At 39.6% G+C, this 17,341-nt stretch overlaps 1 protein-coding gene across 1 annotated transcript; it reads left to right on the top strand.

Moving 5' to 3' along the window:
- Positions 1-1,894: 1,894 nt before the first annotated feature.
- LOC122304872 (protein FAR1-RELATED SEQUENCE 5-like) lies at positions 1,895-8,446 on the top strand. Its single transcript, XM_043117135.1, has 7 exons — positions 1,895-2,035; positions 5,438-5,563; positions 5,649-6,858; positions 6,901-7,922; positions 8,036-8,113; positions 8,234-8,299; positions 8,378-8,446. The coding sequence occupies exons 1-7, from the start codon at positions 1,895-1,897 to the stop codon at positions 8,444-8,446; spliced, it is 2,712 nt and encodes a 903-aa protein (XP_042973069.1).
- The last annotated feature ends 8,895 nt before the right edge of the window (positions 8,447-17,341 follow it).

The raw sequence follows: 17,341 nt of genomic DNA on the forward strand, positions 1-17,341 counted from the left end.
GGGATTGTGTCACTTGGATTCCCTTTTGACCTTCCACTAGGTGAAGCTTCCATATCTATCAAAAATAAAATAAAATAAACAGTTAATATAAATAGAAAAATAAAAAACTTGAGTATGTAAGAGCTGACAAGGTAATGGTTCGCAATGTTTTCTTGGAATATAGTCTCATGATTAATGTTATAACTGCCTTAGAATTAAAATAGTCTCATGATTAATATAGTCTCATGATTAATGTTATAACTGCCCGACTATATACAGCTGTTTTCTTCTTTGTAGCACTTGGAGCTATCACAGAAGCATATCATGGATGGTGTGAGATGTTACAGAAGCCAGGCTACATAAAATGTTAATATATATATATATAATAGAAACCAGGGGAAGCAACTACTGATCACCAGCATGCATGGCTGCCCACGTTACTCCCTATAATTAACCTATTAATGCTAGAACCAAATTAGGAATAAATTCCTACTCGATCTCATGTATATGCTATATATATGTGTGTGTGTGTGTGTAATATGTCAAATAGTTGGAGGGAGAATCGGTTAATTTAATAGATCCCCAAAGAGAAAGGCATGCATTGGAATTAAAAAATCAGAAAGTTCCAACTCAAAGAAAGGTCAAGGCCCAATCAAACCTACCCCCATCAAGCTCAGCAATGCAAAAATAAATAACATGAAGCCACTCTTCTTTATAGAAGCCCAACCAAGTACACCTATAGACATCTACACGCCATTAAGTCCAAGCAATAGCAATAGACAAGTAGAGTTATGGTTTGAATTCAGTACATCTATTTTAATATTATGTGATATAAATAAATATATTTTATTATTTATTTTTTATCTTAGCATATACCGCATATGGTGATAATATTGTCTTTATCATATGGTGATAAAAATTGGGCAAAATGATTAAATGAATATTTCAGTGCAAAAAAAAAAACCATATGGTAGATATCACTTCACTATCAAAAGGTTACTTAGTTTGAATCAACAAATCAGCCAATGCTTTAGCCTTTAATAGTCTGGTTCTAAAAATAAAAGAGAATTTACTTATCAAAAACAAAAACAAAACAAAAGGGAAATAATTCACAACTATAAATTCACTATCCCAATAAGACTACTTTATTTGTTACCATCCGGTCCATCCTCTGTATTGTTTCATTGGAATGGGATATTTGGATGTTCTGACTTCAAACTCAATATCCAGGAATATCATATATCCTAATATTTTCTTTAGTTGCCATTAAATTAAACATATATCAGATTACATATATACCTTTTTTTATTGCCATTTTATTCTTTTTTAAAATATGAAGTTGGGTATCAAAAGAAAGCTTTAAAAAAAGGAGGAGAAAAGCATAATAATTTCAAGAAGAGACATGAAGATTAATTCCGCCAAACACAATCCACGGTTGGGATCCCCCAACCAAGATTTTCATAAAGAGTTCACAAACAAAGATCATCATAAAGAGTTCACAAAAAAAGTGTTCTTTTCAAATGCTTGGAAAATGTTCCAACCCCATTCTTGATATGTCTTGTTCCCAATTGGCAAGTGGGTCGCACCAAGTCACAAGGTGGACTTTGGTTTTCAAGACCTTGGTTACAGTGGTTCTAAATTCACATGATACTAACAATAGACATGGAGTCCTCCGTGGACAATGCATCTTCCAGACTTCCAATACCAAAAATTTTCCACCTCTCAATCCACACCTCAAACCACTCTCCAATACTCTTAATACACATAGGTCAGAAACCAAAACTTTAGAACCTTCAAATTTGAAATCTTCATACAATAGATCCCTCATGTAGCATAAGCATGGTGATAAAAAAAGCATGAGATACTCATTGGACTAAAAGTCTAAAACACCCTCTCATAACTACGTACCTATCTTATGGGGCAAGGCTATCCAGTTGCCGCCGCTGCACTGAGGAGTGAATCGGGTGACTGGGTGAGGCATGGCGCCGTGGGGCGTGGGCAGCGACACAGTGATTCTGTGAACATGGCGGTGTGGGCACTGGCAGCGGCTGAGTCAGTGAGCAACGGGCGACGAAATGAAGAAGAATGGAGAAGAAGAAAGGGGCCGGCCGGTGGCTGAGTCGGTGAGCAAGGGATCAGATTCGAGAGTCGGGACAGACGAAATGAAGAACCGAAGAAGAAAGAGGGATTAGCCAATTAGGTATAAAAGAACAAAGCAAATGACGTCGCTCCTGTAGTAAGGAACGTCGTCGTTTAAGTTAAGGGGGGGGAAACAAAGATTCAAAACGACGTCATTTTGAATCTTTGTTTTTATTTTTTTAAAAGTCAGAGTTCGGAGTCGGAATTCGGAGCCAATGCTGACTCTGACTCCGACTCTGACCTCCGACCCCATTTTCGGAGTGCCTCCGATTCCGACTCCGTGTTCCAAAACTTCCGACTCCGATGGAGTCGAAGTCGGAACAGAATTCGATCGGAGTTGGAATTTTTGAAAATTTGCACACCCCTACTCCAAGAGAGATAATTTGGACCTGTAAGAGGTGGAGAGACAATCACAGAGCTGGCATTGTCACTGTGATGAAGGAAAAAGGGGTTATTTGGATTCTCAGTGGGTAGGAAGTTATGTAATGGGTTGTTTGTATCAGGTGGCATGCTGGATGAACTTTCTTCTTCCATTGAAGGAGTTGAATGTAAACAAATGGATGAATGTTATGAATGTATTGTGAAGAAGCCTGAACAAAAAAATGAAGCAGGATTACTATAAGGCCTGCTCTGATACCATGACAAAAACTGAGAGGAAATATAACAAGAAGGATGAATTAAAAGCAAGAAAGATTGAGAGAAAATTTCTCTGATTTTCATTACTGATCGAGTATACAAAGCAGCATATATATACATTGAGTTGGTATAATGCATACAAAAAGAATAAGGAATATTCTATGTACAATGTGTCCTATTCCACTACAATGTGCAGTTGATGTGGGTCAGTGTAATGGCCATTGACATGGGACAAAAGTAGTGCAGCAGGGGCAATGCAGCAATAGCAAGCTGGTGGTGGAGCAGAGTTGTTGCTTAGCCTCTAACAGATAGAAACTTTGTCTTTAGTGTCTCAGATGCAGGGAATAGCAGAGTCCTCATTCTTTGTTTTTATTATATCTTGAGATTCATGCTATCCCTACATGCACTATGGGAATTTTCTTGCTACTAACTTCCATCACTCAAAGGTTGAACAAAATGATGAGGAATTTTTGGTAGGGATAGAATGGAGATCACTCTAAGACTCATTGGTTAAAGTCGGATCAGTTGGGTCTCTCAAAGGAGATTGAGGGGCTAGACTTTAGGGATTTTAAAATTTTTAATCTAGCAATGTTAGCCAAACAAATTTGGAGAACAATTCTTCTACAGGCAGTCGGGGAGCTGCAAACGGGATGCAGTCGGCTGACGTGGCATATGCCACGTCAGCCGTTAAAAAAAAAAAAATGGCAGAAAAGTTCAAATGCGGGAAACTGTGATCACCAAAAGATTTTGGTTGGCGTGTTCTACAAGCTTCAAGCTTGGGCAAGCGAAAATGGAAGTCTGAGCAGGTTTCGGCTTGGATTTGCAGCTTGTTCGGGGCGTATTCTTCATGCATTCGGGGCGTCTCCTTCATGCTGCCGATTCGGGTCTCCTTCATCCAGCTGATTCTGAACCTTTTGGTTCATGCAGCTGATTCTGAGCAGGTTTTTTTTTTGTACAAAAGTGGCCTGAATTTTTTTTGGGTTTCATCTGGTTTAAAATGTTGAGAGAAGCACGCACCACAAGGGACTGAACCCAAGCGCCAGAGCCGTGGAATAAGTACGACCTCGAAGATTCAAGAGCAAGGATTGATCACCATCTCTTTTCCTTTGGCATTGTCGTTTGTAAAAAGAAACTTGGTAATCCCTTCGTGCTTCTTCTGCGTGTGGGTCTTCTGTAGCGTGTGTATATTTTTGATTTAGATTAATGGGGGAGATATGAATCTGTATGGGATGTGGGTCTTCGTGCTTCATACGCACGCCTGTCAAAACACTGAAAACTCAAATTTTAGCATTTTTATAATTTTGTTGGATCTGTGCATCTTACTCCCATTGTTACTGAGATTGCATTCGGACAGCCCAAGGTGGGTTATAGTCCATGCTAAAAGACCTCTTTTTGAAGCGGTGTGAAAAAGCTGGAAGTTGCCTTCAGGTTTAAACGTGTTTAGCTTTGTTAAGAAGTTGGAAGTTACCCTAAGCTTCAAATGTTTGAAGCTCTGTTCGTTAAAAACCTGGAAGTTTGCTTGAGCTTCAAACGTTTGAAGCATTGTTAAAAACCTGGAAGTTGCCGTAAGCTTCAAACGTTTGAAGCTTTGTGGAAAACCTTTAAGTTGCCTTAAGCTCTGTATCAAGCTTTGTTAAAAACCGAAGTTGCCTTAAGGTCTGTTTGATTTATTGTTAAAAAACTTTTATGATTTGCGTTAAGCTCTGTTTGATGGAGCGGGAGTCTCGAGTCTCCATTTGGTTGAGGTGTCCGTGATCGTGAAATAGGGGATGCATGCATGCAGACACAGACCTGTGAAGCTATAATCTCTACATTTTGTGTAATGCCAACAAAATCTCTATGTCTAAACATTTATTTTTTACTAACAGATAATATGATGAGATTATAGCACTATGCTTGGTCTCAGTTGAAAGGCAAAGATATTATGATGAGAAATTGACCACGCATCATATGTTTATTTGTTTTGCGAATTGTTTTGGTTTATAGTCCTTCAAATATAGTTGTTATTATCTTTATAATAATAATAATAACAATCTTTCAAATATATTTGTACTAAAGTTTTTAATAATAATAATAACAATTCTTCAAATATATTTGTTATTATTTTTATAATAATAACAATTCTTCAAATATATTATAATAATAACAGTCCTTCTAAACTAATAATATTATTTCAATGAGAACATTATAGGTGGTGGTGTTGGGCCAGAGTATGCTTTTGAATGCTTTGTTTTATCTCTCTATAAAGTTCAAATGCTTTTGAATGCATTTGTTTTATCTTTTTGTTGATGGGGCATATTCCTTGAATTACAAGAGGTTATTTGCTTATTTCCATGAAATGGTTGAATTATATGTTATTATTTCTCCAAGTTATTTGTTTTTTGGCTCCTTGATTAATATGAACTGGAAGACATATCTATGATACACTTTAGCGGAAATCTGCTTATTACACTTTATCCAAGTTATTTGCTTTTGATTTGCTCCTTGACTTTAAAGACTTTCTTGTATTGACTTTTCAGTGATCAGAATTTTTATTTGATAGCATGGGAATAGGGGATGAAAACCCATCTCTCTCAACACCATTCAGTGTAGATCCCTTGACCAAGGTATGTTATATGATTTTTATAGAATTTGTTACGTCAATAGCATGGTTGCTAATTGGGTACCGGTCTTTTTATGTTAGGCCATCCCAACCACTGCTCCAAACTTTCCAATTTACATGCACGGTTACTATGGAGCCCCACCTGCATGGTCACCGGCTATTATGCCATATCCAAATGCACACCAACTTCAAGCCAACATTCAGATGGTGATGATCGAAGTTTGTTCCCCCCCTCCTTTTAATAAATTTTAATTGCTTTTGTTTTCAACAGAATGATGGTTACCCTTTTCAGCATGGGTTGGGTCGTCCGAATCCTCTCATGGCTACAAGCTCCGGATCGGTCGAAAAATTTGGTAAAGGGGATACACCTAGTGAAAGTGCAGCGCCCTGTTCGTCATCTAGAGTTCAGTCTCAAGGTGAAGAGGATAGGCCAGATTCATGGGAAACAAGCGATGGCAATGCCGGGTCACCCCAGGTAGACGAGCTGGGATGTGGTGATATGATTGAGGAGCCAAGAACAGGGATGGAGTTTAATTCTTTAGAGGAATTAAATAGCTATTATAAGTTATATGCTAAAAGATGTGGATTTGGATCCATGACACAAAGGAGTGAGAGGGATGACAAAGGGAGTGTCAGATATGTCACTCTTGGTTGTGCTCGTGGGGGAAAGGCTCGGAATAAAACGACGAACATGGGAAAACCACGGCCTACAGCTAAGACTGACTGTAAGGCAAGGATTAATGCCTTAAAAGTTGATGAAAAGATGAAGTTGACCACAGTTAATAATACACACAATCACGGACTGAGCCCACAGAAATCGCGCTTCTTCCGTTGTAATCGTGAAGTAAGTGAGGCTGTAAAAAGAGTGCTAGATACTAATGACCTGGCTGGCATCCGAATGAACAAGAGCTTCAGGTCTCTTGTTGTTGGCGCGGGAGGGTTTGAGAACCTGCCATTTTCGGAAAAAGATTGTCGCAACTACATAGATAAGGCAAGACATCTGCGACTTGGATCAGGTGGTGCTGGAGCGCTACGAGACTATTTCTCTCGGATGCAGTACAAGAATCCCGGATTCTTTTACTTGATGGATTTAGATGATGATGGGAGGTTAAGGAATGTATTCTGGGCAGATCCACGCAGTAGGGCAGCATATCAAGATTTTGGTGATGTGGTAACATTTGACACTACGTACTTGACGAATAGGTACGGGATGCCCTTCACACCATTTGTTGGTGGAAATCATCATGGACAGTCGATTCTATTGGGGGCAGGGTTAATTTCCAGTGAGGACACAGACACTTTTATTTGGTTATTCCAGACTTGGCTGCAGTGTATGGATGGATTAGCCCCGCCAGCTATTATTACTGACCAGGACAGAGCAATGAAGAATGCAATCGCTGTTGTATTTCCAAAAACTCGGCATAGATTTTGCTTGTGGCATATACTTAAGAAAGTCCCTGAGAAGCTAGGCTCTCATCGTGCCTACAAAAGTGGCCTGAAAAGTCAGCTAATGAAATGTGTGTATGACACTCAAAATATTGAAGAATTTGAGAAATCCTGGGAGCAGTTAATTAGCACATACACGTTGCAAGAGAATGGCTGGTTGCAAAGTTTGTACTCTGAGCGCACGTATTGGGTACCGATCTTCCTGAAGGAGTATTTTTGGGCTAGCATGAGTACCACACAACGGAGCGAGAGCATGAATGCATTTTTTGACGGGTATGTTCATGCGAAGACAAACTTGAAGGAGTTCGTCGACCAATATGACAATGCATTGAGAAAGAAAATCGAGAATGAAATCAGCGCGGACTTCCACTCCTTTAGCGTTACAATTCCATGCATATCTAGATCTCCTATAAAGAAGAGATTCCAAGAGTTGTACACGAATGCCAAATTTAGAGAAGTTCAGCAACAAGTTATGGGTGTGCTTGATATGGATCCATATCTACTTAGATGGGATGGTGTGAAGAAGACATATCTAGTAGAAGATGAAGTTCGTGTTGAGGAGTTCTGTAAAAATATTACATATTATGTGGACTTTAATGAGGAAAACTACGAAGTTAAGTGTTCGTGTGGGTTATTTCAAATAAGGGGGATACTATGTAGGCATGTCTTGTCCATATTCAAATGTAATGGGATAAAATCTTTACCAGCGAGGTACATTTTAGATCGATGGAGGAAAGACATCAAACGGAGATACACTTTAATCCACAGTACATATGACTCAGGGCATCAGCGAGAAGATACTAACAGATATTCAACTTTATTGAATATTTGTTATCAGATGATTACTCGTGCAGCGGGTTCAAAAGAGCATATTGAAGATGCGACAAAAAAGTTAAATGCAATGATTGAGTTATATGGCGACAACCAAGAACCCCCTTCAATGACCAAAATAGGGGAGGAGACAACCATCGTTGGTAGTTCGAAGCAAGTTCTCAGTCCACAAGTTGTGCGAGGAAAAGGCAGACCCTCATCCCTGAGGAGAGCATCCAGGATGGAGCAACACATCCGGAAAGGAAAAGCGAAGACGAAGAAAGCAAATTTATTGGGCAAACGTAAAGAGGTATGAATTCTGAAATATAAAAATTATTTTTAATATTCAGTTATTATTTGAATTGATTTATTTATGCAAATAATGTGACTAGATCGATTTTTCTCTTGTTTTGTGTATATCAGAGAGATGGAGGATATACGCCAGCCCAGGACACATGTAGGAATTTATTTGGGCCAGCAGAGATAGATGGAAACATGCAGGTATACATACATATCTTTCTTAAGTAAAAAGGAGGAGTTTTACATATTAACATTAACCACTAATGGGTCAATTTATTTGGAGACTATTTGCCATACTTTTGTGTTTACATTTTGTACTAGACTATTCGAGTCAGCTCAACCTTTGACATTAGCGGAAATCAAAATATGGCTGGGAGTCAAGAAAGTGTAATATTTCTAAACTTTTGATATTTTATACGTTATGTTGATGTTAGCCTAAATATTTTATATTGTCATATTTAACAGGTACTGTTTGGGTTGGATGGATCACAACCTGTACTAGAAGGATTGGATGGATCAGAAGTGCAGAAATGATATGGTGGTTAATTGAAGGAGTTTGTAATGATTTTGGTGGAAATCTGTACAAATTTTGTATTAATTGGGGGTTGTAGTTAATTTTGTGGAAAGAATTGTATTGGTGGTTATATCCATTTCTACATTAATTGGTGGTAAGTGGATTATTTTGTGTAAAGATTCTCAGGGGGCTGGAACAAACTTTGTACAGATTTGGTAGAAAGTTAAAGACATATCCTGTGGAATTGGTGGTTGCAGGAATTTTGTGTAAATAACTAATTGGTGAAAAAAGTTTTGAAATGCCTTAAGTGTTCGACTAGTCTTGGCAGGATTTATGGGAAGTTGGTGGAGAATTTATTGGTTCTTTCTTTTTATTTGTGGTTATAAACTTTGTACAGGACAGGTGGACTCTTGTTTATGTATAGATATTGTGCCCTTTGCAGGTGGTGAAAGCTGTTGTAATTTGATTATGGACAGGTGGTTATCGGATGAAAGTTTTCGTAATTTGAAGTAGGACAGGTCTCTTGTTGTTATGTAAATGCACGTAGGTGGACTCTTACTCGCTTCGGGTCTTACAGGGATCGAGCATATATATGCAACCAGTTTGAAAGGGTAGTCAATGCACATGTTCAGGAGACGCACGAGGACTTGATAGGAAACAGGAGGATTTTTTTAATTGTTTATAAAAACTGGTTTCAACACTTAAACCACATCCCGGGACATTACACTTGAAACTGCAGTGCCTGGGCCACTTAAACAAATAATAACAATTCAGTCCCTATAAATTAAAGGAACTAATAAAGAAATTAGATATCCAGATATTTACAACACTAGACTATACTTATGGCAATAAATAAAGCCAGCTACAACACTTAAAACAGTTCATAATTAGCACATAAACCACTACCAAGAAAAGAACAAACAGTAGAAACAAGTTCTCTAACTAATTACAACACTAAATTATACAAACAACACAACTAAATAACTTATAACAATTAAACTACAAATTCAACTAACATAAACCACTACCAGGTCAATAAATAACAACAAAAGACAAGTACAAAACCCCAATACACCCGGGGTAGTGTGCGTGAACGGCTTAGGACAGATTCTCTCTCGAGTAGCATCAACTCCATTTGTTGGAGCTCCTCATTTCGCTCGGATAGCACCATCTCTCGCTTCTCGATGTCATCCAATATCTTACGGAGCTCATTTTGAATTTTTTCGACATCGCTGACTCTCTTCTCAAGCTCTTCCTCCTTCCTTAACAGTTTATTTTTTCTTTCTTCTAGATCTGCAGTGAATTCATTAAAGTCTGCCCACTTGAAGAATTTACAGTATGGTAATCCTTGATATTTGCACACAGATACATAAAAAGAGTTAGAGCTTTGTTAATATGATGGCAATGTAAACTTGGCTGTAGTACAAATTAAATTCTTGTAATTACCTTTGTGTTGTACTTGGGACACCCTAAGAAGGGTTGTCCAGGATTAGCTTTAGTTTTTTAGTATCTCAATATTGCTTCAACCTCACAGAAGCACAAGGGAGGAGGCAAAGTACGTTTGCACCAGGATGAAGAAGACAGTGATGATGTAGTAGAGATTCTAGCATTAACCATAATCACAATGGAAACAAACACATCAAAAGACACACATAAACCATACATCTATGTTGTTTTCCCACTACTTCATCATGCTGAAGAAGTGTAGTAGAAATAAATGGTCAATCAAGCAATACAATTTTAGCAAAGTATCCTTCATGAATTCCCATTTACAACACTTAAATCATCTACACAGTTGAATAATCAAAGACCCAAGTTTACTTGTAATTACAGATTCACACTTAAAGCTTTTTTAGAATAATAGCTGCATATGGATGTCTTTCTACGTTAAATGACTGTAACAAATATGTTACTATGTTAAATCACTATTTATCTTAAAAACAATGACAACCAACTAGTATATATATTTGTTTATTTATGTAACTAACAGCCCAAGTACATTATTAGTATATATAGTATATACTATAGTATAGTAGTATATATGCTACTATATATATAGTATATAGTATAGTTGTATATATACTACTATAAATAAGAACATTATTAGTTACATAACAATCAAAACAATCAAACCAAACAGCCCAAGTACATTCTTAAAATACCTAAAAAATGTTGATAAGGTTCCTCTGCTAAAACTGATCCTAAGCTCTGTTTTGAACTACTTTATGTCACTTTAGGTGTCCATCGATCCCAAATGTACTTCCTTATTACATTTTCAGTAAAATTGAGGCAAGAAAACAGTAACCATATGCAAATTAAGGAATTAAACAGCCCAAGTACATTCTTAACAGACCTAAAAAACATTGATAAGGTTCCTCTGCTGAAATTGATCCTAAGCATATGTTTTCAACTACCTTATGTAACTTTAGCAGTCCATCCATACTTCCTCATTACATTTTGGGATCAAATTGATGCAAGAAAACAGTAACCAAGCTGAAGTCAATGTACTTGTCTATAAATAAGAACATTATCTTTCCCGACATAATTAGAGACTGGAAAAGTATAACAATGACAAATTAACAGACTAACAAAATAACGCATGAAAAAAATAGAATACTTGCCTTCCTTCTGGACTGGACAAGGGCGACACTCTTCCTTCTTCCTTGATGGCCATATTCTAGGATTAGAGCTTCGGGCTGAGGAGAAAAGGGCTGGGTTAGGGTTACGGATTCGGGTTCAGGGGAAAAGGGCTGGGCTAGGGTTACGGATTCGGGTTGAGGGGAAAAGGGCTGGGCTAGGGTTACGGATTCGGGCTGAGGGGAAAAGGCCTGGGTTAGGGTTACGGATTTGGGTTGAGGGTTAGGGTTACGGAAACGTGTGGGTTAGGGTGGGTTAGGGTTAGGGTTACGGAAACGTGTGGGTTAGGGTGGGTTAGGGTTAGGGTTAGGGAATGGGAAATGGAAGGGATTCGGGGCAGGGAAATCGCATTCTCGAAACAATGGAAATATGGGGATGAAGGGAAATGGAAGGGGATCTAGGGACAGAAAAACAGAGAGGGATGATCTTCGAATCACAAAGAAGGAGAAGAAAAGAGTCTTCGATGGACAGAAACACTTCAAGGAGGAAGGAATGGGCTTCGGGTCTTCGAGGTTCTTCTAAAATCGAAACATCGGGAAGGAAGGGGACGGACGAATGAAGGGGCTTCGGCTTCGTTGGACTTTCGAAACTTGAGGGAGCTTCAATGGAGAGGGAGCTTCAATGGAAGGGGCTGGCTGGAGAGGGAGCTTCGGGAAAGCAAGGAGACAAAACGATGGAGAGGGAGCTTCAGGTCTTCAGAAGGTAAAAGGTCAGAAAAAAAAGGTGGGAAACGAGCAAAATTAAAACGGCCCCGTTTTCATTAACGCCACCTCAACACCGTTTGCACGCTGACTGCAGCTCCCCGACTGCAAGTAGACTTTTTCTTTGGAGAATGCCTACTGATCGGTGCAAAACTACAAATGCACAGTATCGTAGTTTTATAGTAAAGTGATGAGAATAGTGTCGTCCTTAGGAATTGGTATCTCACTTTTAAATTAATACCGAAATTATACTAATCTCAACTTTATTTAGAAAAGTCACTAAAATTTTTGTAAATGCAATTTGAAATAAAATCAATTCAAAGAAAAAAAAAGATGTGTTTGATGATCAAATCAATAAGCAAAAGAACTTCTAGAAAACCAATTTCACCTAATCCTTTACTATGCTTTTCTCATCTAACTAATTGAAATTAATTCTATCTATTTTTTTTTCGATAGTTAGTTGGATTTATTCTTAATTATTATTTTACACAAGAATATGCAAATTAATGAATCAAGAAAGCATTAGGACCAGTTATTTTAAGACTACATAGGTTCATATAGGTCTTTCAATTCTACATTTACCTATGCTGAAATATCCAAAGTCTATCATATAATTCCCTCTTTCGAAAGTAAATCACAAAATCAAAATCATCTACTTAATGACCAGTCAATTAAAAGCAATGAGTTCAAAATAAATCAAACAAACATAACATATAATTACTTCAAATCAGCATAGAAAAGTAAACATAGTTTGGAACTAAATTATATTATTTTCCTAAAATAAATAAAATTTAGTTTATGCTAAAAATTAAATTTAACATCAAAGAATTCACCATAATTTTTTTGAGAGGAATAGAAGAAAATCTACTGTGAAAAAATACTCGTCGTAATTTTTGTTCTCCATTTTGGTGTTCACCATTTGTCATGTATGAGCCACACGGCGCAAGTGCACACTATTGTATTTATATACATTGGAGGCCCTAGCTTTTACTTCTTCTTCTTCTTTTTTTAACACTGATTGAGCTGAAATATTGCATGTTTTAGCTATTTAAAACCAATGTATTTTAAATTCTTCATGACACTATTATTAGTTTTAGATGGAAAAATAGTTAATAAGCATAAATACGAGTTGTGATTTTTAATTGATTGATATTATGTTTATACTTAATTTCATAACTATGATTTAATGGGACAATATTTCCTCACATATATAGTCTGTTTTTGATAATTTATTTTTGAGTGTTATTTCTTTCTTCTTATTTTCAGTTTAAATAAAATTCAAATGAGATTCGATTGGAACTTTTGATCAAAAATGCATACTAATTGAGAGGAAGGAAGGACGTACTTAGCAGCTGAAAAAGAAGACACAAAATGAAGAATCAGTGATTATTTTCTTCATTTGATTATTCAAGACGCATGTGATCTTCATGGTTGAACGAAACTCACGGAGGCTTGAGAATTTTTGGAGGTGCAACATTAAAGTCTAAAAATGGAGCTGAAATGTGAAGGCATGTGGGCTGAGCTGATTGGTATCCCACCAATCAGAGGCAATACCCTGCAAAAGATAGCTGGCGTAGAGTACTTGCTGAGCTTCAGTACATCCACACACCTCAAAGGTTTTCTCCAGGTCTCTGATCCATCTTCCAGCCTGAAGAGGATCCTCATTTCCAGTGAAGTGTGGAGTCCGACGCGCTAGGAAGCGCTCATAGGTGCATCCGGCCTGCACCATGCTACTTGACCCGCCCGGATACATCCAAGGCCCTCCCTGATATGGCCAAGGACCTCCTGGTTGTGGCCAATACACTCCCTGTGGCGGACAAGGCCCTCCGGGTGGTGGACAAGGCCCTCCTTGTGGTGACCAAGGTCCTTCTTGTGGTGGCCAAGGTCCTTGTGGTGGCCAAGGACCTCCTTGTGGTGGCCAAGGCCCTGCCTGTTGTGGCCTAATGTTCTGTTGCATGAACTCCGTCATCTGCCTTATCGCCTCGGCTAAGGAGTCATCTCTGGAGGTATTGTCTTGCGGTTCCTGAGTATTTTTCCTTGGTCTTCCTGGTCTTCCCATTTTCCTGACACAACACCACATTTGACCCTCCTTTAAGAAAACAAATAAAACCATCATAAAACCAACAAAAACAAAACAACACAACACAACAAGAAACAAAAGAAACCGGCATGTTAAAACATAACTAAATAAATAAAACAAACAAACAAGCTCAAACAAATAAACAAATAAAACAACTATACTTAACATAATTTTTAAAACACAACTTTAAAACATTCCGGTACTACCTACGGGACATGTGGTTTTACCCAGAGCCAAACTGCTCTGATACCACCTGTGACGCCCCCAAATCCCCACGCCCAAACACGGGGAAATCGAGACGTCCGGATGGTGACAACCCGGACCACCATCCTAACGACGTGTGCCAAGTGTGTGCAAGAGCGACAAAGTGCACAAGACAAACGCAGCGGAAAGCAAGTCAATAATTAAGTACCAGAATTTTTTTTTTCTTAATGTAATACAAACTGTTTAAAACATACTTAAATAAAATATTACAAAAACACCAATACAGATAAAGTACAGCATCAGCAACCCGGCGGAGCCGCATCCTCGGGCTCAGCCTCCTCCTCCCATCCTCGAACTCTGCACCAAAAGCTACGGAACCAAGAAAGGTTCCGCAAGTAAGTATGACCCAAACACTACCAGATGAAAATACATATAACCCAAACAACAAGAAAGCAAGATCAAACAAACACACACCCCGCAACACATATATTTTACCACGCACGCCAAAACCCATAAGGCCCACCAACCTCCATAAAGCCAAACCTCGCCATTATCCCCGATAATGGCCCAAACCACCATTTTCCCAGAAAATGGATCATAACCGAAAAACCATACCACAACCCGCTCCGTATGCACCATGATCTCCCCTAGGGATCATCCGCACACCCTGGCTCAGTGCCACACCGTAGAGAACAGCTACGCGTGCGACACCTAAACGAGCGATGCCCAGACTCGTGCCATGCACGTACCGGGCCGGGCCATCCTCTAGCCCTCGCCAGCGAAGGGCCACGGGATCGGTGAATAGAGCGATGCCTAGACTCGTGCTCCGCACGTACCGGGCTAGACCCATCCTCTAATTTCCGCTCCCGGAGTCAGTGAGTAGAGCGATGCCTAGACTCGTGCTCAGCACGTACCGGGCTAGACCCATCCTCTAATACTACTCCGTCATCGCGCAGGGCCTCAGAATCGGTGAATAGAGCGATGCCTAGACTCGTGCTCCGCACGAACCGGGCTAGACCCATCCTCTAGTACCGAACATCGTCAGCGCCCAGACGACTACTCAGGGGATGTCACTCAGTATTGACCGCTCCCGAGTGACCAGAGGAGCTCCACCGTGATAATAACCCATCACGGCTTGGGCTCGTGAGACACACGCACCCAAACGCCAAAACGCCGATAAACATGATGCACATGCACGCGATATGCAACGCACACAAATAAAATGCAACGCACACCACACGGCCCAATCGAAACAACCAATAACAACCAACCAAACAAACACTCCGTCCTCAATCCATCCGACCCCCGAAACTCCTCGGACTCAGTCCGGAATCAACAACCAACAACAAACAATCAAATAAATAATTAAATAAATAAATCAATTGAATGAGCAATATATATTAAAATCTGAAAATAGGGTTTGGAAAATACTTACAGCGCTATACGGTATTTTTAGAAAGCTCACGGCGTTGCAAACGGCGGAAAAACAGCAACGTCACAGTGAAAATTCACTGTGGCCGTGGGTCCGAAAAACCCACTTTTGAACGGGGACAAACTAGGACACGAGATTGATAGGGTATGGTCTAGAGGTGGTTGTGAAGCTATAGGAAGTGACGGACGGCCGTGGGTGGCGGCGGAATGGCCGGAAATGGCCGAAAATGGCAAATCGGAAAACAAGCTCGTGGGAGCTGCTCCGGTGGTCGATGGAGGCCGGAAATGGGTGGGTTAGGACGGCAAGAGGTCGGTGATGAAGTGGTGAAGAAATGGTGGCCGGAGGTGGAGCGACGGCGGCGGATCGGAGTGAAATCCGTGCGCCCTTTGGAAGCTTTTTCCGGCCAAATGGCCGGCCGGTTGGGGGTGGTTTTCGGTGGGGAGGTGCACCGGAGGGAGGGGGAGAAAATGGGACCGGTGGGAGGTCGGGAGGTGGCCGGACGGCGCTGGGCCGGAGGAGAGAGAGAGACGACGCGGGAGAGGGAGGGAAGAGAGAGAGAGCACGGTGGGGGAGGGGGAGCCGGTCGGGGAGAGAGAAAGGGAGGGAAAAAAAAGAAAAGAAAAGAAAAAAAAGAAAGAAGAAGAAAAAAGAAAGAAGAAAAAAGAAAAAAAAAAGGAAAAAGAAAAAGAAAAGAGAGGAAAAAGGAAAAAGATGTAGGGAAAAGATGAGGTCCAAACCTCATTCCGGAAAGCAAAACTAACCCGCCAAAAAGATTAAAAAACCGCAAAACAACTAAATAAAACACAACATCAAATAAAATAAATTAAATTAAAAACCAACTTTAAAAACGCAAATAAATTAAAATAAATAGCTAATATATTAATTAAAATAAAAACAATTATTTCAGCGAAAATACACTCAAAAACGGGTCATCACATGGACGATTGGAAGCAGCTATATATATATATATATATATATGTCGCTGGACGTAAAGAAAAAAAGCAATCGGTTGGAGAGGTGTAGAGTGAGAGGGTTACGTGGGGGGATAGAGAGGGGTTGAGGTGTGTTGGTCATGAGTAGAGAGAGAGATTTGAGGTGAGAAGAGAAAGGGGAGCAATCGGTGTAGGGGTTGAGGTGTAATGTACGGGTTGGAATTGTGAGAAGAGAGGGGTACGTGGAGAGATATTGAGAGAATTAGAGTTGGATGTGAGTGAAAGAAGGCAGTCGGTGCATGATTAGAGTAGAAAGGAAAAAGTCGGTGGGATTAGAAGCTGGAAGTATAGGTGTTCTGATTTCATTGGATTTATTCTTTTGGATGTGAGAGAAGCAGCCGGTCGGTGCATGATTAAATGGGGTTGAGAGAAGTGTCGGTCAGATGAGGCTGGGGTTTATTTTGCTTAAAAGTTTAGAGACAATGAAAGAGTATGGACGTGGAAGGGAATTACTCGGTGGAGGAATTTTATTTTTCTGCAGTTCATTTTCTTTTTTTATGAATGGAAGGAAGTTAGGTGGGGACATTTGAAGTGTTGTGTTGTGCTGGAAGTGAAATAAAGCAAAGTCGGTGGGTTTATTCTCTTGAAAGAGTCGGTGCATGAGCTGGAGTTTAAGATTGAAGAGGGGACTTGTGAGGGGAAGAAAGGGAGATGTTTGTGTTGGGATAAAGAGGAAGACGTGGAGGGAGTTTGATGGGAGATGAGAAGTGGTAGTTAACTTTTTGTTGTTTTGTTTTGAGTCGGCGTGAGACGGACTCAGCTCTCTGTTCTTATTTTCATTATGTTGGTTTCCATTTCCTTGCTTTTCATTCGGAGTGGATGTTTTTCACTTGTGGTGTAAAGCTCTTGTATTGATTCATTTTCATTTA

This window comes from Carya illinoinensis, chromosome 3 (assembly GCF_018687715.1).
Source record: "Carya illinoinensis cultivar Pawnee chromosome 3, C.illinoinensisPawnee_v1, whole genome shotgun sequence".
NCBI lineage: Eukaryota > Viridiplantae > Streptophyta > Magnoliopsida > Fagales > Juglandaceae > Carya > Carya illinoinensis.